At 36.9% G+C, this 24464-nt stretch overlaps 1 protein-coding gene and 1 long non-coding RNA gene across 9 annotated transcripts in view; one reads left to right on the top strand and one right to left on the bottom strand.

Moving 5' to 3' along the window:
* Nucleotides 1-5495, bottom strand: part of slc35b3 (solute carrier family 35 member B3) — a 9848-nt gene extending 4353 nt beyond the window's left edge. Inside the window, exons 1-8 of one of the 5 annotated variants that reach the window (XM_024280333.2) lie at nucleotides 5287-5495; nucleotides 3710-3943; nucleotides 3460-3581; nucleotides 3206-3360; nucleotides 1928-2035; nucleotides 1145-1242; nucleotides 895-987; nucleotides 613-724 (exon numbers count right to left, since the gene is read on the bottom strand). In XM_024280333.2, coding sequence (XP_024136101.1) covers nucleotides 613-724; nucleotides 895-987; nucleotides 1145-1242; nucleotides 1928-2035; nucleotides 3206-3360; nucleotides 3460-3581; nucleotides 3710-3943; nucleotides 5287-5304 — 940 coding nt within the window. In that variant the 5' untranslated portion in view covers nucleotides 5305-5495. Of the gene's footprint in view, nucleotides 1-612; nucleotides 725-894; nucleotides 988-1144; nucleotides 1243-1927; nucleotides 2036-3205; nucleotides 3361-3459; nucleotides 3582-3709; nucleotides 3944-4854; nucleotides 5084-5286 lie in introns of those variants that run through there. The other 4 variants (XM_024280338.2, XM_036217314.1, XM_024280337.2 and 1 more) reach the window with 4 other exon arrangements.
* LOC112151401 overlaps nucleotides 5087-24464 on the top strand; it is a 130705-nt gene continuing 111327 nt past the window's right edge. For 2 of the 4 annotated variants that reach the window (XR_002920115.2, XR_002920116.2), the window contains exons 1-2: nucleotides 5087-5182; nucleotides 17452-17554. This is a non-coding gene — a long non-coding RNA (uncharacterized LOC112151401). Of the gene's footprint in view, nucleotides 5183-17451; nucleotides 17604-22892; nucleotides 23066-24464 lie in introns of those variants that run through there. The other 2 variants (XR_002920117.2, XR_004949814.1) reach the window with 2 other exon arrangements.

Raw genomic sequence — 24464 nt, 5'->3', positions numbered from 1 at the left:
AGCATTTATCATGCATAATTATTCGTTTTCCTGCTGTTTTTTTCCGTTATTTGATTAAAATAATTATGGTTAAAAAGTTAAATTTTCTATAAGAAATGTGAAACTGAGAAGTTTCAAATATCCACATTTTTAAGGCTTAGATAGGGATTATTGTCAATTTCATAAATTCAAAACTTTTGCAACTTTAGAATCCAGAGAACCCTGAAATATGGCAATATTGGAGCTATCCTGTCATACAGTTTTGAGCTAGATGTCAGCTAAGATGAGATGTACATGAATCTATTTGTCTGCAAGTGGATGCATCAGAATGGAGCTTGTGGGTTGCCGTAGCAGTTTCTTCGTCACAAAAACAATCTTTTTCAAACGCAGTTTTGAATAAAGAAATACAATATTAAGCTTAATTTTCTTTATCACCAGAAAAATGCAACAAGAACATGTTAAAAACACCAAAAACAAGATTATCATTAGAGTGGGTCTTTAAATAATAAAGAAGTCAAATATTGATTGTATTGCACATTATTTTTTTTTCTTGGTTGCTTGAAACAAACCATTTCTAATCTAAAATAGTAAATGTAAAATGGAAATATTTAATATTATTTGTGTTTTATTTACCTGTTACTGCAACTAGGGCACCAAATAGCTTGATTAAGGCAAGAACAAAGGAGATTCCAAAATAACCCGTGAGAGAGAAGAAGAACGCATAACCGTATGTCTTTACAGGATGCTGGAATGAAGCAGATAACAAAAACAAATCTATTAAGTTAAAATCCCTAACCGGTCTTATGTTAAGAACATAAGCATGCTAAATTATCATACCTGAAATGAGCACTTATTTAATTCTATTTTTTTTAAAGACTGTATATTAAATTAATATTCATTTGAAGGTATATTCACCTCTGAGCAGAAAGCTACTGCTGGCCCCAGGCCACCCACACAGAGCAGGCCTGCCAGTATGTAGATAAAACCAATAGAGTACGAGTACAACACCTGCCAACACAAAACCACACGGTAATGCCAGTGACATCACATTCATTTCAAAGTCCGAGCAACTGTTTAAGGAAGCAACACTCATCTTCATCTATTAAATGTGACAACTTTGATCCTGTTGGGTTTTTTTATTATGTTGGTTAAGATAACACTGTACCATTTCAGAATTGGAGCCATTGTGGATTTTCATGGCTTTCTCCTGCACGTTCCCGATCACCGCATCCGCACACAGAGCCAAGGAGATGAGAAGGACACCTGCATGCCACACAGATACACAACTACATTTAATCCACCAATTAAGGAGCAAAGGGAGAGATCAGGGGAGCACCAGGAGGCTCTAGAATGAACAGTTTTTCAATCTTATAAAGATGCAAAAATACATCATGTTTAAAATGCTCTTAATAACTTAAATTCTCACATTCTTAGGATTGTAACCCAACAGGAAACTATTTAATAATTAATCTCCTTTAAGCTTGGTTTAAGTGACACTGAAATAAGGACAATATTTCCTCCCTTTGAGCTTATAAGTTTCAAAAACAGATTTTACATTAAAGAGCTGCATCAACCAGAGGAGTGTTAAAGACCCACTCTGATGAAAAACTCATTTTTTAACATGTTCTTGTAGCATTTTTCTGATGATATAGGACATCTATAAAGAAAATTAATCTTAAAATCCAATTTCTGAGTATTTCCCTAATTAAAGTGTTGTCAAAAAAAGTTTAAAAAGACTGTATTGTGACATAGAAAATATGCTGGGCAGGCCACTAGCTCCCTACTCCATCCTGCAATGGGAAGGGGGGCGGGATTGCTTCGTACCAACGGACCTGCCCAATACAAATTTCTAATGAACTAGTGCCTCTCTGCAGAACTTTGTCCAAGAAAACAACACACACAGAAATGGCATAATCAAAATTAAAAGACCACTGGGACTGCGTGTTACCTGTGAGATTGAAGTTTGGTGCTACTGTGCTGTCAGCCAGGGTAAACCAGATGAGTCCCAGGCTCATGCAGACAGCTGCTGCCACATCAGCAAAGTTATACCGTTTCCCTTAAAACACAAAAACAGAAGATTGTTTCACTAATTTCAAACATTAGTGAGCTGATTTACACTCCAACAAGCTGTAATTGTAAAGCGACTGGGCATGAAAAAATGTTTTAAAAAGACAAAATTAAGAAAAATATGTGCTTATGAACACACTAAATAAAATTTTTTTTCTTTCAAAGTTTTTTAGGATGTGCACAAAAAATGCATAAAAACAGAAAAACAAAACATGAAAACAGACTGACAGACGGATGCCTTAAGGTTCACAAAGGGGACGCAGCATCAGGTTAGCCGTGGTCGGCTTTGATTTCCCCCGCTCGCCTTTGAAGGGCCTCGCATCAGATTCAGCCCAAAAAAAGAAAAAGAAAAAAAACCCTCCCACCATCCATCCATCTTTCTCCACAACTTTCTTTCCTGTTCGGATTCTAAGTGAACAAATGTTTCCCACTTTCCCCCTTGAGCCACTGTGGTTCTCATGTCTACTCATTAAGGGAAGGAGAGATGCAGGAAGAGGGGAGAGGGGCTAAATCTGTCTGACGTTCAGGACGCAGAATCTTGAGAAGGCCAGTGTGAAGATGAAAGAATGCAGAGGATCACGAGCACGGAGAAGAGAGTGAGAGCTGCCGACTGTGCTGTGATGACCAAAAACAAGAGGTGGATGAAAAAGAAGGATTTGAAAGCTGAAAGGTGGACATGGCTTTAAAAAAATGGTCTTGTGCCGACAGAAATGAAGCTTAAAATGGATTGTTTAGTGGAATTTGATTTTATTTGCAATCAGCCCTGACAATCACGTTTAATTACTCAAAATATATATATATTTTGAATTTGAGTTTAAAAAAAAGAAAGTTTTAAATAAAGTTTTTCCTAAAAAAAAAATGAATGAAAAGCAGCTTCTAAGTCATCATGACAACATCAACTTTGGAACTGGCAATTCAGGTTTGACACACTTAAACAAGGCAAATCAGATTAAACTAAGCAAACAATTATTTGGGGGGGGGTATTTTGATAAAACAGGCAACTAAACTGGATTAAAAAAAATACTCAAATGTATTTTAAAGATGGAAAGAATTCAACATAACTCTAACTACTAAAGCTTAGATGACATATAGGCAGCTAGCATGATTCTGTACATCAAACAAGATGCTAATGTGTCACCAAAAACAATAAGCAGCTGACCTTGGATAAAGATTCCCCCAATCATGACTGGGATGAGTTTGCAGCACTTGAAGATGACCTGTGTGGGGTAGTTCAAGTAGCCCAAAGAGGTATTGGATAGGCCCATAGTGCCCACTGTAAGAAATGCTATAATCATATAGGTCTTCCCTGGAATCCTGGAAGTAAAAAGAAAATACATTTTCAGGATATTTGCATTTCATCAGAAATGATAGATAAATAAATAAATTTAAAAAAGAACTAGAAAGTCTCTCTACCTTCTGCGTTTGTCTTGAGTAAGTTGAAGCTCAACCAAACCAAACATTGAATAGAAGCCAAACTGGACCAAAGTGAGATACCAGCCAAAAGGTTTGAAGCCTTCCACAGAAAATATTAACTCCTAATTTGAAGGACAAGTAAGGAAAAGCATGTATTTTTCAATCATAAAAATTAATGAATAAATCATGCAAAAATATTTAAGTGAATATTGTAACATTTTACTCTAATTTTTTGTTTTTTCTCTCTTACCTGTAAATACCCATAGATGAGGTAAAAGAGGAAAACTCCAGCCACACAAATAAAGAACTGCACTGGTGCACTGAAGCTGCTCAGGTTGATTCCTAAAACCCTTAGTTCCTCCACAGACTTTATGTGAGGAGACATCACCTCTGTGGAGGACGGGATGGAGATCGAAATGTGCTTCCGGGAACTGTTGTAGCCCACCAGGCCATATTTGGCGCTCATCATGTCTTCACCTGGAGGCTGTGGAAAATTAGGATAAAAAGTTACACATTCAACACAGTCCAAAGTTTTTCTAAAAGAAAAGTTGGTTTTCTTGAGTTTGTGTGCTGTAAAAACTCAAATTTGACACTAAACTGGAATGACAATTGTGTACAATTCCAATTGACTTAAAAAAGAAACATTCTTCTAACTCATTTGATCAGGAAATAAGAAAAAAAAACAAATATTGCATTAAAAGGCATAAATTTACTTAAGACTGTTTCGCAAACTCTCAGGAAAAGAACTTGAAAAATATTAATCAAGATGCTTTGAAAACATGACAAAATATGGAAAAATAGCATGACTTTTATGGTGAAGCAAAGAAGTAAACTTCAAAATAAAAGTATTTCCTTCAAAAGTTAGACTTGGTTGTTTTTTAACAATTAAAGATGCTTATTGTTCACAATGTACTGTATCCTTCAGCTAACCAGTTAATTTGAGAGAAATTACCCTTTGTGTATTACAAAAATCCATAAAATTAAATGTAACTAAGGGTAAATATAAACTACAAAAGCCTAAATTTGGTATAAGAAAGTTATGCATTTTAAGACAAGCTACTATGAAGCTGTAAAAAAAAAAGATCCAGACAAAAGAAAAGCCTCTAGCCAAAATATACATTTGCACACACTCATTTCGACATTTTTAATCATCAATGAAACAAGTGGTGTGTTCAGTATAGTTAGTTGTGCTTATAAACAAATATTACCGGTAACATTAGCATGGTACTACGAGTCAGTTTTATGATTCAAATAAACCGCTTTTAAATGGCAAGTGTATTCGATCAAGTTCCGGCATTTTCCGACATATTCTATAACATGTTGTCACGTTCAAATTTAACAGTATCAACTCAGGATTTTAGTGAATAAAGTGCGCTACAACTGCAAGCGTGTTACCTTCAACGGCACTTCCGGCTTTCTTTACGAAGTGCTTGTCATCTATATTAGAGGCAAAGCTCTTAAAAACAACTTCTTTAGACGTTCCACCCTCATCTCTGGTATATTCCTGAGCGTATCATAGCTTTACTTTACTATGACAAGAAACTAAGACAGCCCGACTAGCTTGTTAGCATGCTAAAAGCTACAAGCATTTGCTAGGATGGCAGAAGAAGCCAACCACTTCCGCTTCGACGGCTTTGACCTTTGAACTGTTATATTATTGGTCGACATACAGGGAGAAACAGGTGTAAATTATTAGCAGGAAAAGCGAGAGGAAACTTGAAATGTGAGTAAATGTTTCAGTTCGTGTTTATCTACAAAAAAAAAAGAGTAGCTAAAGTGCAAACAAATTCAAAGTAAAAAGGTTTAAATGGAAAAAGTTGCACCGACCTGTGTAGAAGAGTCCATCTTGAAGGATTAACATGACTGTGCTCTGTTTCCACCTCACACATCGCTGTACAAATACAAGAGTTCCCGGTAAATCCGGTTGTACGACGGCTTCCTGTATTAACGGATTATTTTGGGACACATATCTCACTAAAAACAATTATTTTAAAAAAGGTTTTACTGAACTGCCTTATTTTCAAAAATATTTTAAAGTTCAACTTCAACTATGCATTTTTTTCTATATTGTCAAATTGTTCCCAAAGCCTTTTAAAATATAATTATACAGTTTTAGCTAAAAAAAAAAAAAAAAAAGCCGGTGTCGTTTTTTAAGTAATTCTATCTACACAGCATTTTCTCATTGTGTCTCTGAGCTGAGTTGGCGCAGAAGTTAGCCTCTGCTAATTTATCATCAACCCTTTGTTCACATTTTCTCCCGCTAGCATAGCACTTCACAACCTCAAGCTAACATTAGAGTAGGAAAAAAAGTATATTGGAGCAGTTTAGAGCCATAAGGCAAATCAGTGCCTATTTTCTGCCAGTGGATGCTGCAGAATTGTAGTGGAGCAAGGAGACTTTGGCCCACCTATGGTAAATGCTGCGTCACTAACCCAAACTTTTTCAAAGTTTTCGTCTGCTCCTGACTCAACACGATTTGAATAAAGAAATACTCAGAAATACAGTTTTAATCTTAAATTATTTTATACATATCCTCCATCATGAGAAAAAATTTTAGAAGAACTTGATAAAAATACAATTTTCAATAGGATGGGATGGGTCAATAAATTCTTTATAAACTCGAATTAAACCACATCAAAATTGATAATAATATATTGTACGTTATTAATATTTCTTTAGATTTTTGTTTCCAGAACAGTCACCTTTGTCAGAAGTAAATTTTGTAGGAGAAAACCTAAAAAACAAATTATTATTTTTTATATCCAAATTAAATTTGTTCCTTAAAAATGGTTGAGTTCGAATTCCTTTACTCCCTACTTAATCCACTATACTGTGCATTTGACATTTTGTAGAGCTGTCTGAATTCACAGCTATGTCAGAATTTCCTCCCTATTCCCTATCTACTAAAAAAAATATTTACAGTCATGAAGAAATTAGGACACCCTCATTAAATAATTATCAGAGAAAGAAAGTGATTTAATAAGAATTGCACAAAAGCATTACTACGCGTAGAAAAAAAGATCTGAACAAAAGTTCATATTTTAATGGTAGTCAGAGTTTGAGCCTCCTTTTAACACATTTTGCTTCTTTGGCTGAAATCGCTCCATTGAGATATTTTTTGTGGCATCTACCAGTCCCTTAAATGTGAAGTGTCTGAACTTAAACATTAGCCGAAATTATATTCTTTTAAAATTACATTTCATTGAAAGTTTTAAATAGACTTGAAAAAATGTTTAATGTCAAGTGATGTCACATGTTTCACTCAGTGATGTTCAAATTGATATTAAATGTGTCCAAATATGTGGGAAAATATACAGGCTTTCATAAGGTCTCCTAATTGTTTCACACGTAGCTCCAAAGGAGCAAATGCACTAAATAGTCCTCTATGTAGTAATTTGTGAAGGAATTCGGACAAAACACACAATTTCAACATCTACTGCCCTAGAAATTCCCCAGAAGCCTCTGCAAAAAACAGTGTGCATAGATACTCACTAGATTGGTGAATTAAGACCACAATACATTACAATTGAACAATTTTTCATGTGAAAAAAAAAATACATTTGAATTTTTTTGTCGTCAACCATCCCAATTTTTTTTTTTTTTAGAACACTGGATTCATAAATAGTCTTCCCTTCATTGGTTTTTATTTGAAGAAATCAGTGTTCTAATGTTAAATTTTCAGTAAAAAAAAAGTAGTGGGAATGGTGTTTAGTAGTTAGGGAGAGAATTCAAACACAGCCAATATGTATTTGTAATATGTAAAAAAAATCTGCTGCCATACAATAATAATGCCATAATTTGAGTCTATACCCAGGTTTATTTAATTCTTTTCCCCTTTTTCTCCATATGTCTTTCATCGTTTTCTTATCAACCTTCCAATACGTTCACCATGTTTTCACATCCATGTGGGCTTTCTTTTCCATTAAACTTCTCTCCCTGTCTCCCACCCATTTATTGCATTATTTCTCTCTCAACACTCTCTGCTCGGCTCTATCTCTCGGCCATCTCATATCCCTGCCTCTCCTTGTTTAGCCTCCACAACAGAAGACACGAAACCCCGTCTTGCCCTACCCCTGTTTCCCTCTCCTCCTCCTTCTCTGGCCCTCCTCTTTCTCTCCTCTATCCAGCCTCAAAACCCTCCTTTAGCTCGCCTTCCTTCTGACTCCCTCCTCTCTGCCTGTCCTCCCTCCCCAGCCAGAGGTTAATACACTCCAGGATGGCATTATTTCCTCTCCAACCCTCCAACAGTATAAAAATTCAGAATGGACAGCTCAATCCCTCTTCCATCTCAGATTTGATTGTAATGGTATTGCCTCCTGTCCCTGGGAGGCCACTGCTGCCTCGCCAAGCCAGCCTTTATGACACTAAATGGCCGGGCTACAATTTTTCCATCTATTCAAAAAATTCTGTTAATAACTCATTTGGAATGAGCCGTCGAGACTCCCCTGGCTGGCTGTGGCCAGGTCTCACCCCTCAGCTTGTAGGGGCCGCAATATACTGGAACAAAATGCAGGGCTGAATCGCAAATGTAAAAGGTTAATTAATCTCTCTGAATTTACTACCCCCTTTTCCTTCCCCGTTGCCAATGCACCCCAATTGACAGTCCCAAAGAGACGAAAATGTCATGTTTACAACCTGGCGTGAGGCATAGGCCTGTCCTACCAGTTTTCCTTCTCCCCTGCCCAACTTTACAAGTGCACCGATTCATCATATGTGATGGATTTATGTAATAAAACCCATTTCCTTTTTCCCCATACCATCCTTTTAAATAATAAAATAATTATTTATTGATTATTCAAGAAGGTACATATGCGCCGGTAATGACTTTGTACTGGACCTGCAATAAATAAAACAGCCAGAGACGGAGAAAGCTGGAGAAGGATAGAGGAATAAAACAGATAGAGAGAGGGAGAACGGAAAGGAAATAAAAGTCCTTTGAACCACTATAGTTTGGATCTGGGTCTGGTGTCTTGCATTAAGGATCAGGGCATTTTTCCAAGTTGAACAGGTTCATGTGTGTTTGACTTCTGAGTGTTTTTTTTTGTTTTTTTTTGTTGCACCGTTAAACAGAAATGATCTGGACAGATCAATTGTGTTGTGATTTGTTTCTTCCAATCAATATTTATTCACAAAATTTAAAGTTTATTTAGATAGTAATATCCAAGTTGATGTATGAATTAGGATCAATGATTCACAACCACAAGTCTTACTCTCTTATATGAATATGTCTAAATGTTTGCTATATGTATTTTCATTGGATGAACGAAAATTAAAATACTTGTAAATAAATACCATCGTTTACACCTTTAGTTAGAACACCTTCAGCAGTAAAAACCATAAATGTCTCTTTTGCTTTGTATTATTTCACAACAAATACAGAAAATATTCTTCACAGATTTGAATCCTCTAAGTTATGCTGGCTACATTTACAGAAGATGGATGGCAAGAAGATAGTAAAAATTACACAAAAACACCTAAATAAAAATGACTTTAGCAAATAAAAAACACTTGCAGTCCTTTGATTTAAACTGACAGACATGTTTTATAAACCACAATTTTTCATCTTTAGATGATTCGTAATATTCATAATTATATTTTTTAAATTCTACTTTTGTATTCCTTTTTCATTCTAATCACAACATATTTTGATATATTAATATTCTTTTAAAAAAATCAGTAAACTAAACTTAAATATCTTTTTTTAAGCTATGAAAAACACTCATTTACTTTGAAAATAAGAAGCTTCACTGACACTTGGGTTTGAAGATTTTCTTACTTTCTGTGAGAGTAGCGCATAAGGTTTGTTTGTTTAATATAATGAAAATCCAACATTATTCTCCATTTTTGAGGAACGGTTACATTACCTTCAGCGTATTCTTATGAGCATTAGATTGATAAAGTAAAAAAAAAATCAGCAATCTCTGACATTGGAAATATTCATACTTGTATTTTCAAGAACAAATTGTGAATATCCAAGTGAAGCAAAAGAAAAAAAAAATGGACAAATAGTGGTTCAGAACCCACTTTTTGAGAAGTACAAAAACAATGTTGTCCGGATTTGCATCAGCGGGGCTTCACTCTGGAGCCGGGCTTGGGGTAGCACCAGTCCTGACTCCACAATCCAAGGGATTCTGGAGATTCTGAAGATTGATGGATATTTGTTTTTCTTTTTAAGTAAATGCAGACTAACTCACAAGAACTCCCCGTCCTCTGATCTTATTACCTAATCAGCATTAATATTGTATATAAAAAAAAAACGACCTATATTACATAGTGGGTTTTTTAATAAGCTATTTACGTTTGGTCCCATCCTCAGCTACAGTGCACTCGGTGTCTGTTGTCTTTTTCTCGGGCTTGTCTCAAGCCTCCTGCATGCTACAGAAAACAGATGCTATCTCTGCAATATTACTTCTCAAAGCACTCATATCCTCTCCCATGTTATTTTCTTTGATCTGTTAGGCCTGCTTCTCTTACATTTTTTTCTACTCCCTCTTCTCTAACGTGACCCTCCCCTCCCTTCCTTCTCCACACACGTGCATTTATACACTAAGACTCTGTTTTCCTCTTCGTTCTCCCCTCTGTGCTCCATCCTGTCGTCCAGAAGGACTGCAGAGACGGATTGAGCGGCCAGACTGGTTCATGGTGACTGTGGACGTTTGAAATTCAGCTCATCTGTTCTCTGTCAGCTGAGGGCAAGAGGTGCACAGTGGGTCAGACCTCTTAGATTCCAGCCTTAAATTGCTGTACAGTCAGAAAAGCAAAGTCCCATTGGGAGAAATTGAATTAGCATTTGCTAAACACAACTTTTGATTAAAAGCAGGAAATGAAAGTTATAAAGTAGGAGTGAAAAATACATTCTCCAAAAACTTGACCCAAAGTCTTTCTTTTGTGACATGACATCACAATGTTTTTTTTTTATTCAAAGCTGCTTCAAATATTTTTTTTATTCAATCAAAGTTGAGACTTATATCCACATTGAGCAGTAGAAATCAGAAATCATGTTACAGGAGACCAAAGACTCTTTGACTTTCTTGTGAACAGCCAGGAGGGGGAAGCATCCCTCTTTGCAAGTCTGCTTAGAAGAAAAGGAAAGAAAAAGTAATTAAGCAAACAATTTGCCAGCAATTGTTTGTCTGCTTATCCAATCTTCCATCCTTGCACTGGCTCTAATGCATACAGACAGAAAAATAGGGGGTAGAGGCTGGGTGGGTGTGCGTGTTCCTCAGATTGACGGTAAATGACACGTGTTCTGTTGCCCATTCGTTTAACCTGGGCTGTGCTTACGGAGAGAAAAGGATTGAGAAACAAATTATATAGTGTCATTTAATTAGGAGTTTGGCTGTAAGCATTAATCCAGTTTTTTCTCATAACCTTTAACTACTCAATGGATTTAAAAAGCTATTACCTTTCCATATTTCTATTTGTAATTATTTAGAGTATTGTCACTGATATGAAATGTCAATCACAGTCACACAATGGGATTAATTTTTGGCTTTATGACTGAGTTTTATTTACTTGTGAGCTGATTCCGTTCAGCTGGCAGGTCCTTAAACAAAACTTCAAAATGAACGGAAGTCTACTGTGCGGCGTGTGCAGCTTTTTACATTCATTTATCCTTATTCACCCACTCACTAACAGAGTCTAATTTTAAAATATACGGAAAGTCATTATTTACACAGATATCGTAACTATGTTTATGATAACAACAAGCCACGGTAAATCTCAGAGCAATATTAGAAATGCACCTTTGTGAATCTCTGATTGGATTATAATAATGACTCAGTTTTAATATGTACAAACTCAATTTATAGTTTTCATCCTTTAATGTAGGTGCGCAATAAAAAAGAAAAAGAAAATCCTGCGGTGTGTGTTTGTGTAAGTTCACTGCAGAAGAAATACCTTTCGCCTTGATCATGCTTGCTTTGCTGTAAAAGTAGCAAGTTTGCTTAGTTTCCCCCTGAAGGACTTTACGGTTCCCTGCCAACAGACATACTATAGGCCTGACTTTGTATCCCAATATCATCTTAAATACGAGATTTATTTTCCCAGACACTCACGGACCATGCAAGCATATGTCTTAAATTGGAGTTGTTGCTGCATGAATATCTAAAACTAAAAGGTGTGTATATGTTGATTTTGTAAGTCAATCTGGGAAAGTATCTAATAAAAGCTTGTCTGGAACTTGATTCTTCTGCTAATGTCTAGGATAAATCAAATGAACACCGAGGGCTACACGATTTCCAGATTTATTCAAATGGCTGTTCACCCAGGTTTCACACGGTTCTTATGCTGGCATGTTGGCTCCTCAGACCCCCCATCGCACTGGGCATGTAATCATCCTGAAAGTCTCTCTGGGTGTCTGCACTCTCATAAAGCAGGAAAATGGATCGTGTGGCCCAGGAAGGGAAAATGAAAGAAAAGGAGAATGAAATTACAGACCTGGCTGACTGCACAAATCATGCATATCATGTTTTATGGCTTGCCAGAAGAATTCAACACCTGTGGATCACCGTAGCTGTAATTGTACATGAATGCACAGGGATGGAGGTGGGAGGAGAGCTGTGGTTTATGCGACGCTGGGTTTGTGAGCGTGCGCTTGCACCCAGTGGGTGTTTGTGTGATCGCAGGTATGTTTTTGTTGGCACGGCTGCTTTTTAGAGACAGAGGTAAGATGATAAAAGAAAGTAACGCCTGTTGTTCACTTCTTCCGCTCGTCCTGGGCGAGCCACCCACAGCCCACACGGCTCGCTCACAGAGGATTCATTTAACAGTGTAATTACCCCGTTTATTTACCCTACATGCTTTTGGTGGTAAAAACGGGCCAATTCATCAGATCAGATGATCAGCTTTGACTTCTCCATTTACTTTAATTAAACGAGGCAATCAATGAATTGTAAATCACTGTCATCATAACAACTAGCTCTGTTGGAAGCATTTTAAAGCTGACACAGCTTGGGCTAAAACTTAAAACTGTGGTGACAATTAACCTTGTGACCAGTTCGAATATTTTTTTCTCCAAACTTATTTGTCATTCACACACATAGGCTGAGATTCAAACATAAAAAAAAAAACTTCTCTTGAAAGTACTGCAAGTGAAAGTGCTTCACTTTTTTATTTTTATTTCACGTTACATACTTTTGATTTGGTTGCTTCAGTAGATCTGAGTATATATTGTCTGTATTGAGTTAAACGATGATTGTCTCTGCTCCGTGTTCTACTAGCGAAGAAAGTTACACTCGGGAAATTAAAGTTGAAGTCGTATGAATTTGATTTGGTTCAAAAATTTATGTCACAAGGCATTGCTTTTCTCAAAAAACCCATGCAACAACAATCAGACGTGAAGAAACCATGCACCCACGCTGGAAAAAAAAAAACAACCCAAAAATATTTAATTAAACTCTCCACAAGTTTCTTTATTCCTTCCTGACTTTTTCTTGAAGTGATCAAAGAGCTTTATCGGATGAATATGCAGCAAGGTGGAATCACAAATATGATGACAGTATAATAGATGAAAGAGTCTTCTCTCTGCTCTAGATGCTTGAGTCAAATTGATTACACCACTCCATCTGCATCATGACTGGCCTCCTCCTGTGTTTGACGCCTCTGCCTACAGCACAGAGTTAGTGTACAATTACATATAGTTTAATATATCTGCCTGAGCACCTTTAAATAAGCATCACAAGTCCACAAGGTGATTTGTCTTTTAGCCCCATGTACATCTTGATAGCCAGTGATTGCTCCTAGCTATGTTTAAGCATTAAATAGTGTATTATTATTTCACATAAATCAAGCTGAGATGTGAGGGGGGTATTCATAAATTTTGCATTTCTTACAGACAGTGTTTTAAAGCCTTTTTTCTCTCTCCACTACTCCGAATCTGGAGACTAAAGCAATTCTGCTCTGGATAGTACATTAAAGATGAGAATATGGTGAAAGTATATTCAAAACAACATGTAATGCAGTGTAGATTAAGTTTGAGTTGCTTTAAGTCATTCATCATCGCAACGTTTCCATAATAAGTGCTCTTGCTTTTGTCAGTGATGCAGGCGGACGCACGAGCGAACGAACGCTGCATTGTTATTGTCATGAATAATGGGGAAAATACTAATAAAACCCATTTATCACAATATTTTCCCAGCTAACCATGGCTACTAGAGCTCGTCTATGTGCTTAACAATGACAGGGTGAAATTTAATTTTAAGGGTAATGTTTTCTGTCAGCCTCTGTCTCTGTGACAAGTTGCCCTCTGTACTTATTAGTTCTGTGTTTGTGTAAAGCATCTACAGAGGAAATGACTTCACTCAGGAAACTGGATTCCAGTTTTCCACATAACTACCAGAACTAGAGTCAGCTGTCTAACCAGTTTAGACCTAGCCAAGAGTGTCAAAAGAGGAAATCAGGTCTATTAATTCTTGAACTGCAAAGACACTAAGCATTTGTTTTCATTTCCTACCCTTGGTATGATTTTCACATCATTTCTTGTGTAAAAGTGAAACCTAAGAAGTTGTGAAAAACTGATGTATCTCCAGATTTATGTGTTTGTCCCTTTTGCCTTAGAGCAATTTACATTTAAAGGACAAACAAATTACAGACGGAAATAAAGCACATGTAAGTGTGCTTAAGACTTAAGCTTTGGACTTCAAAAAATCCTTTTTTAAGTCAGTGTCCTACTTGGCTATGACAACCTGGAAATATATAGTTGGAGAAGCAAAAAAAGCCAGGCTCTCATCCGTCAAAACAACATGTAATGCAGTGTAGACATTCTATCAATTTGTTTCACTTAACTGTGACAATTTCTTAAATTGGAAGCAAGTTATTCTTAGAAAAAGTCTTGTATTTCAAGCACTAACTCCTGATAGCTCTTATTTGAATCTTATACCGCACTTATATTTTTCAGACTATAAGCATTCTGAATACACGTATGTAGCTAATGCTACTAACATGTAGTGTTTTACAAAGAAGTTCAAGATGGACTTTATCTTTGAATCTTTTGTCTCACTTGTTGCGGCTTTTAGTTTGGCGCCTTTTACTGTATTTCACACAAGTTAAAAAAAATAAAATAAAATTCACTGATGGTTCACTTTATAATCTGGTATGCCATATAGTGGGGAGAATATGGTACTGTGAACATACAACATACAAATTGGTTTTAGCGTGTCTAAAAACCGTCTTAAATAGTTCTTAACTTTTATTTTTGTAAAAAAAAAAAAAAAAAGGAAAGACAACCATAAGATTAAAGATTTATATTTTGGATTATAGGAGCAATAAGGCTGTCCTATGAAGTTGGAACCCTTATCAACCTGCTTACCTCCAGATCCATGGTGTTGCCCCTGTGGGGAGGGTCCTAATCTTTCAAACGCTGAGCATAGCTATTCTGCAGCTAGTGCACATCCTTTACGTTACAGTGCTGTAAACTGTTTTGAAGAACTGAGATTGTATTAAGACATTCATAAGTTTTGGAATATTTGCAGACAAGATTGATTTAAAAAAAGAAAGTCTGTGTAAACACACATAAACCCTCATTTCGGGCTTCTGCGTTAAAGACTTGCATGATCACACATCGCTACGCAAGTAGTTACTTTTTGGATTCTACGTGCGTAATGGGCATTCATGGTCTTATTGGAAATACAACCAGTTCAACTTTTGACCAGTTAGGAACTCAAATTTGGTAGTGATATGTGGGTAGTGTCCTTTTCAAACCAACCTTTGTAAAAATGCTCACGAAGGAGAAATTAATAATTGCAGTTTGTGCCCTGCTGGAATTATATCACACCAAGTCTTTCATATATTGGAATAGAACCGAGAAAGAAAAAGCCTGGATCAAGGTTTGTGGGATTTGCCTTGCTTTGACTTTTCGAGCCGCTACCAAATGTATATGGCAGGCAAGTGTTAGTGAATTCGCCTTGGGAAGCTCTGGAAGGCTCTGTAAATATTAGGAATTTAGTTATAGTACTTTTTTTTATCTTCAGTATCTTTAAAGTCATGCTGAAGTATTTTTGCTCAAATACACTTGACGGGCAAATTCTTAAATTAGTTTTTTAGATAAACTAAAAGTTTTTTTTATTCATTTTAGTTGGTCCTTATTTAAATGTAGGAGCTAGTTTGGAAATAGATTTATTTTATGAACCACAGAATTACACATAAGATACTAGAAATCCTTCTGAATCCAGAATAGCTTATTTTGGTTTTTAAAATAAAAATATTGGCTTCTCCAGTGTGCATAGCAGCAGTACACTGCAATTAAAGCTAATTTTCACTTTTTAAACATGCTTATCATTTTCCACACATAATAATTATATGACCCTCTAGCCTTGGGGTTTGGTTCTGCAACAAAGTGTTTTAAAGAAATATTGTAAAAGTCATTGCAAATTGGAAATCGTCTAAATGCCAGGACAGCAAGCTGAGGATTGAAGGAAGTGAAATGTCTTTGAACTAGTTTTTGCTTGCAGAAAATATCGCTTTAAGGCTTATGATATTTTTTGAAGTTTTTTTTTTTTCACAGCAATGAGAAATAAAGAAACGTGCCAAATGATTCAATAAAAGTAACCAACAAAATCCACAGGTATGCAGTTTCACATTACTTAATTTATTTTGAAAATACAACCTTTTTCTTTTTTTTTTAACCACTACTTACACAGACTTCTTTTTATTTTTACATTGAGCATCATATTAAATTATTTAACTCTTAATTTTATTAATACATCAGGGCCAAATTAGGTTCATGCAGAGATTGGTATCTTTTTCTTTCCTTGCAGCCATTCTTTGGAAGTGCATGTCTTCTGATTTACTACATGTGCAGGCTAGCTAAATGTTTGTAATGAATGTATCTCAGGAAACATTTCACCAATCCCTTTTTATCAGAATATGACTTCCTTTAGCATGCATACATAAAATGCAACCTAGAAATTCTCACTTCAAATTGAATAATCCGGACATGCTCCATTAATGCTCATCTGCTATGGACAAACTTACTTGGGGATTCCTGATGGGAAGAAGTTACAGAGATTACATGCGAGCTGAAATCCTGCTGTCAGATAAAAGACAATTCACAGCTCTTGAGATAAACACACGTTTTATCAAGCATCAGATAATCAGCAATTTTACTGAAAAAGTTCCGTGTTCCCCTTTGTTATCACTTCATGAAATATATAATACATAGATTAACACAAGCATGTGTTACAGGTTGAATGTCAGCTGTATTTGAATGCCTAATGGAATTGCAAACACACAAACCACCTCACTTGTTTTCTTATCTTTTTTTTATCAATGTGATGTTCTGTTTTTGGCTTCTGGAAATTGAAAAAAAAAAGACACCAAGTTAAGAGGACCCCCATTCCACCACCTTTCCACCACCACACATGTTTATGCTTGAAAAACTCGAGACGTCTTCTCATGTTAAAACAAAGAATTTACCTGTCCATCATCCAACCAACGGTGTTCTGGGTGGGGCCGTCTTTTGAAGTGAACTTGTCATGGAAAATCTGCATCACCAAGGTTCAGAGCAGTCATATACGGAAGATTAATTGTTTGCGGTGTACCACTTCAAACGTCTCTTTCTTGACACTGCATTATTGGATAAGCTTTTGGAAGGCCAATCTTCCTCAGAATTCAAGCACATCTGTGAAGCCTCACTCTGACTAAAAATGACAAACGCAATATGCTCACATTCCCAGGTGGAAAAAAGGTCACATTTTTGTGTGCAGAGCTCTCCATTTTCTGCAAAAAATACTGAAAATTTAATATAATTTGTACTTTTACAGATTAATTTTAAAATGCATTTTTTTGTATTAAAGAAATTGAAATCAATTCGGCAAAAAGCACCTACCTCTCCTCCTCCAAACACACTGCAGGACTCCAAACAAACTGTAGTAACACAACGTTTAGTGTTTTTTTTTCCCCTTCTCTGTTATCTCCAGCTTCCTTTTTGCCCTTTGGTTAAACATTCTCCTGGCATGCATGATCTCATTTAACTTTGATTTCCTTTTTTTCCAGGACGGCATCCTCGATGGTTCCAATTTCCAGCCTATTCCTCAATTTTCAACCTCAGTGACAGACAACATAGACAGGAATGGCTGTTTAGCAAAAAAGGGAAATGGTAAGTGATGATTTTAGAAGCTATTTGGGAAAGAAGGAAAAAAAAAAAAGTTTTAGCTGGACTTGTCTGCAACGAGAACAGGAAGCTTAATGGTAGTGTTTTGAATGTGCCTTTCATTTAGCTGCACACACGTAGAACTGCATTTGACTGAAAGGTACCAAAATAGACACTTTTTTCTTAACCGTTTTAATATCTAAAAACCAGACAAAATAATGTATTTTGTTTTCAGATTTTTCATTAAAACATTTATTTTTAACATTTGTAGCTTTAACGCTAACTGAAAACTGACTCAAAGAAGCAAAATACTCTTGTCAAATAAATTACGTGCATATATTGTGATGCAAATAAGGATTGTAGTTATTATTATAGGCACTTATTATGTGATTAACCTTTCAGTTTGGAGATTATGTCCAGCACAAAAGGCGTTTTTTCACCTTATTGAAAAGAGTGCCTCATTGTAGAGCTTTAAACGGTTTGTGTAATCCCTATAACCTATAGCACTGAGCTATGGGATTCAGAAAAATCTGTTTTCAGCACATTCTGAGTAGGAGCAAACCAGTGAATTCACTTCTCTGTGTCTGCTCCCCAACTCTGTCATAAAAGAGAGCACCCCATTTCCATATCAATCGGATTAGTTCCAAGACCAGGGAAGTAGGAGTAATGTAAGTAAGCGTACAAATTTAAATATAGGACATCAAAAACATTGTTAAGCATTCATTTATTTTTGAATCAACCCCAGTGCTCTGTTCTACTGTGTGAAGATGAGATGAAAATGTGTCTCCTTAATTTTATTTCCACTTTATTTTAAAAAGAAGCTGATCCATTTAGCATTTCAAACCATTCTCAAGCGTCACAGCATATAGATGCCGTATATGGTTAACCTGTCTGTGTGTTTGGTTAAGTCAAGCATTAGCCTGAGATATAACATTCCATTTAACAAAAACTATTGCCCCAATTCCTAGTATTTATCTTTTAATGTAGGATTTTATTTTGTTAAAATTAGTTATTAAATAGATGATTTTATGTCTTCTTTGGTCAGGGGTCTTCAACCTAAGACTCTGAAGCCACATGAGGCTCCTCTCTCCCTCAATTGTGTCTCTTTAACTTTAAAGGAAATTACTCATATTTAAATAAATGATTTTTCAGTTAAAAACGTTTTGTCATTTAATTGTTGGCTTTTTAATATTTCATATAATTAAGCAAAATTATGGTAAAACTTGAATCTAATATTATTAGAACGCATTTATAGCCCATATTGTTATTTTCTGCTGCCAAACAACACCGAGACAAAGTTCTGCAAGTATAGAACTGCATTTACATGTGAAGTTTTTTTAAATGAAATTCAACACTAAAGCTGTCTGTAATTAATAATAAAAAGTAGCAAAGAATGACGGTGTACCAAAAATGCCCTTTTTTATTTAATTAATTTATTTATTTTGCATTTTTATTCAACTGAATCTGCTTCAGCAACAGCATCATTAGAAAGATCTATTTTTTTAAAGAACTTGTTAAGGTAAGTTTATTTTTTTTATAAATAAAAATTAAAAACAGTTACATTCAGTTATTTTAAATAAGTAAAATATTATTTTAAAGGTAAATGGCCACAAAAACAAATAAGGTGTATTTCTCTAAATGTTAAAATTTGAACTCTGTGCCTTTTGCTGGCTTTTCGTCAGTAAATACCCTTTTTAATGTTAAGACTCCTGTCTTTGTTGATAACTTCAGCTTAAACTTGTTTTTTTAAACATTTTTAATTTTAGATTTAAAAAAAAAAAGTTTTGTTTTTTTGAGTATGTTTCAATGAAAACTGCAGGCTTGTTTTTTTTTAATGAAAAAGAAAAAGTTAAAATCCAAAAGTAATAATTGGATTTAGATATTGTGATTTAGACGATTTTATAACAATTCAAAGTTTTTTTTTTATGTTTTTAAGAGTTGTTTCTGTTCATGAACAGGAAGAAGTTTCACTGAGGGAAGAAAACAGGTAGAAGTTTGGCCCATTTTCCTAAAAATACAAAGAAAAATCTGTTTTAAATGGGAGAGACTTGAAGGTCAGCGTGTGCGAGTGAGTCCCACAGAGATTATTCAGCTGTCTGTCTGTCTCGGTGACTGAACAGAGCAGCCAGTAACTCCCGTCTGGATGCAGAGATGTTTAGATGGATGCCTGTCGCTGCTTCTTCAGCTCTTTATGACTTAGTCTGTCTTTGTAATTGAAAAACTCGCTAGACTGTGTTGTCTTGGGATTTGTCTCTTTGCGGTGCAGCTTCAAAACAGGAAAACCAATAGTGGGAATAGACCCCTGAATGTAATTAATTTTGCGGGGGCGGGGGGTATTATTGCAGGAGGAAGAATTCTAATCAGTTGCAGATTCCTTCCTGTTTGGTTAGCGTGACCGTGGCCAATTACAAGTGAACTCTGTGTTACAGTTTCACTTCCTGTGCTACCCAAAGAACGGACTGGCCGGCGAAACGGAGCCTGCTATTACAGGGGGGAAATTGGGGCAGAAGAGAGCAGAGATAGAGGGGGGAAAGACAAAACGAGACACATGACGAAGAGTCTGCGGGAAAGTAAACAGAAGTGGGGGAAGAGAGAGGAAAAAAAGGGGAAGGTTGAAATCTCTAGTCAGATCTAAGGTGCAAAAATGTAAAGGCTCACAGGCCCTTTATCCAGCTAATATAGGACACAACATGTGGTTCCCAAAGGAAATGAAAGGATTTCAGACATGACTTCTCTTGCTGTTCTCAGGTGAACATTCAAACTGCAGGGAAACAGACTAAACACAAACCCAAATGCAATAACACACAACTCAGTCACTGCAACAATTTTATCTCAAAGAAACAATTTGCCAACTTCCCCCCCGAACCTCAAAACCAAACCAGAGACAACTGTTAAAGCGTACCAGGTTTTGTTTGTAATGTCTCTCTCTCTCTTTTTTTCTTCAACTCAACATGAAAAAAATAATTTAATATCCTGCAATGCCTCCCTGGAAATAGTGCATGCTTGTTAACCCATGTACTGCGTTTGCTGAAGGCTTGCCAAGCCAATGTTTTACACTGTGTTACACCATCATGCTCAAATGTCATTCATAGTCTTTTCACAGGCTTTTTGCTCGGATGCACAACTTCATTTTGGTGAATGTTCACTGGCTTCCAGATCAGTGAGTCTTTTAGAACCATGAGATTTTATTGGAAAGCCAGAGACACCAGCAGCCCCGCAGAGACTTCCAGAAAAGATCCCGAACAAGCCAACTTGCCAAAAGGCTTTCCTGTAGCTTGATCCAAGGCCTCACTTTGGTTTGGACTTCTTGAAAAGTCTATTCCATTGATTCTCCCGGTGTTTTTCCCTTCCCGATCTTTTCCCACAGTTCACACATGGAATCACTGATGGAAATATAGTAGAACGTGATTTATTATGTTGGTTGCACAAAAAAAGACTGTGGTTTTTCTTTGTAAATTTCAAAGTCTCTCCACACATTGGACTGTAATGATTACTTGATCATTTTCTGGTGTCATCACGTGTGTGTTGTCCACTGTGATATTACTATCAGTTCTGTTTAATTATTTCAGAAATTGAGGGAAAGATCAGATGACCACACTTTAAATGTAAACAAGCTAAGGAGAGCGGAAGGGTTAAACGTGACTGCTTGAATGCGTGCCGACGCAGCTGGTGTTTAAGCATCTCAAAGTTGCAGATTGTGCAACAAATCTTGGGCTTTGCTTGGATTTACGTTAATAGTTGTGATTGCAACAATGTGAAATCCTGGAGGGACTGGCTTGTGCGAAACTTTTGATCCCGAAGGAGCTGTGGAAATTTCCCCAGGAGGGGAAGAGCATGCGAGCCTGTCTGCTATGCACACACAGGTGCGCCCACATACATGCGCACACACTTACAGCGAGCCTGCATGGAGAAATGGTATCAGCTCTGCATTTCTAAATTAAGGCAAAGGCAGAGACAAACCGATTTTTTTCATTTTCTGATACAATGAACATATTGACAAGTTTGAATCGTTTTTTTAACTGACTCACAAAGAATTGTTGCATCCTTAGGTATACGTCGATTCTATTAAGAACTCGCCACAAACGGATTGGAATCGATTAATCGATACACCCCTATTCTTTAAAGGTGCTTAATAAACGCCAATCAAAAGTATCACCACACCTGAATATTAAAAAAAAAAAAATCAAAATTTCAGCCAAAGAATGAAATAACTTTTAATACAGCAACAATTGTCTATAAAGGGGGAAAGGGTTAAGTTGAACAAACTCCTTAAGGAACCTAAAAAATTACATTGAGGTGACACATTGGCTGTAAATCTTATATTGCAAACAGGAACAGGAACACACACTGTGAAGAACATGAGGAATGGGAGAAAGTCCACCTTATTTGGGTGAACTGGAGGGTCCAAGTCACTAAACTAATCCTAGTTCCACAAGATCCCACTTTCAGCCAAGTCTTTTGCTGCAGCTGCCTGGGATCATTTCACAAACACAAGGTATTCTTGGAAGAATTGATTCTGTTAGATAGTACATTGATCACGCACATAGCCTGCGGACAGAAGATGGCTTTACAAGCAATAAGATGGGAGACAATTATATTATTTTAGTGAAATAAGACAGAGTACAAGCAGCAAGTGCCAATAGCCCATGCAGGCAGGGGAGGGGAGCCACAGACGGCCCCCTCTGCAGCTGCCTTGTTGTGTTTGTGCTCCATCCTCAAGTGGCACGATAATCCACTAAACTTTCCTCCACCCGCTTCTCTCAATGCAATCTGGATGCGAAAGCTCACCAGTGATTGCATTCATTTGTAAAAGCATCCAAGCCAAAATTGAACCCCAAGGCTGATAAACTATAAAGATGCTGATCAGATCGCAGCTAAGGAGTCCACACTTGAGGGCAAGAGGTGTCGGAGCTGGAGCCAAAAGAGCAATGACTCTGTATACCTCACTCTGAGCCAGAGGACCGCCCCGGAATACAAACTAGAGGAGAGCTAACACATAAAAATGACAACAAACTGCGCCACCATTTTTCATCTGGCTCCGTTTTTTCGAGGCAGAAGGTGTTATCAGTTCCGCAGATTATCAGTTTTCAGATGCAGTTTTATGGACTCTCTCGGCTAAATGGAGTACATTTATTGCTTAAGCTTTGAAAATTTGTTTTATTGATGAGCTCAGTGTGAGTTTCATAATGCATCACGTGAAAAGTAGAAGCCTAAAAGAGGTACTCTTAAAGAAAGCGGCATTTCCAACTTGTAATGCAACATTATAACTTATTTATCAGTTGAAAATAATACATAACTCTGCTCCTCAAGTCTAATATATCCCCCTTTTATTGTCTGTTCCCAGCGCTGTTTATTCTCACCACACCAAAAGAGTTACTGCAACTTTTTTTCCCCCAGCTTTACGGTTATCTCTCACAGCTATTGCACTGTCATCACTTTAAACACATATCAACCTCTGCTAAAGCACAAAGATAGAAGACAGGCAGTTGGAGAAAAGAAAAGAAAGGAGAAAAAAAAGAAAGGGAAGATCTGAGGATGTTTTTTCCTCTCCATCTTTGTGGCCCCAGTGCGTGAAATGTCAAAGAGCAGTCAGCGGGAGAGACTGATTCCAGGAGGCGATGTGAATGGGACGATTGAAGACTTGCTTTGATTGACAGCTCTTCCTCTCTTGCTTTGCCCCGAGGGTGATTGACAATGTGGTTCATCTCACATTTTGTGACTGAGCTAATCCAGTAAATTCCTACCAGACGCAGCTCAACTCAGCAGAGACCTGCCGCTCCTTTCCCAGGTGGAGTTTTTCATTTTATCTCCTTTTCCCCAGAATAAACATGTTTTTCCATCTGTGGCTGTGAAAACAAACCAGGGAGGGGGGCAAGGTGTCGTAGGGGTCTATAATTAAGTATAAGCACTTAATTAAGTGAGTATAGAAAATGTGAATTTTTCGATGAATTAAAATGTAGACTAATGACATGTGGGAATTATCCTGCTGTTGTGTTAGTGATTAATATTGTCGTAGGTTACCGATTTCAATACACTGCCAGTTGGAAATGGAATCACCTTTCTGGAACATTTGATCTCTTGCCAAGTTAAGTAATTAATTGACTCAACAAGCACTGACACACAACTATCTTGCACACCGTCCCTCATTCCCACAAGGTGTGCCGCTCGCTCTCCCGACCTTGTACCTGTGTTTTGATGTGCACCAGTTCCCAGAACCTGCTTCTGCCGAAGTGCAGCTGGCCTTTAGAGGTAAAACAGAAACATGAGAACACTCTGGTAAGAGAAAGAACAAACTTGCAGGATCCCCCACCACCCTTGTCTTAGGCTGTGCGAGCGATCGGTGACACACATTATTGCAGCCGGCCAATAAGGATAGAAGCCCACAAAATGTTTGACGCCTTCATTAATCATCATTCCTAAATGATTGCTCTGTAAGGGGATTCATTTAACAATGATTAATTGCAGAGTGGGCCCAATCAAGCGGTGAAGTACCTGCCTAACCTTTTTTGTAGAAGGATGGTGTTCACCTCAAGTCAAAGTAGTGTAACCCAGACTAGTTAACTGTGTCAAGGAAAATTAAAGTGCACAAAAGACACCATGTCTCAGGAAAAAAAAAATACCAGATAGACAAACAATGGCTATGTCCAAATTCTCTTCCTCAAAAACTCTACAGTGTGGGACTATCTAGTATCCTGGATACTCTTATGGGGTCCAGATGACCCTACCCTTACATTTATTTGTGTTATCCCTCCCATGACAAAGGTGGACAGGATTTCACATCTTCCATGGACACCAGTGAATATAAAAAATTATTGAACAAAAAAGTTCAGTGCCCTGTCCTGTAGTTTCCAGATGACCACACTCCCAACGTTAACGTGCTTGGATAGCACAAATTAAAAGCAATTCGGACATCATG

Source organism: Oryzias melastigma, linkage group LG20, assembly GCF_002922805.2.
Source record: "Oryzias melastigma strain HK-1 linkage group LG20, ASM292280v2, whole genome shotgun sequence".
In the NCBI taxonomy this organism is placed as follows: domain Eukaryota; kingdom Metazoa; phylum Chordata; class Actinopteri; order Beloniformes; family Adrianichthyidae; genus Oryzias; species Oryzias melastigma.
The sequence above is the reverse complement of the archived record's forward strand: the minus strand, read 5'-3'. Positions and strand labels throughout refer to the sequence as shown.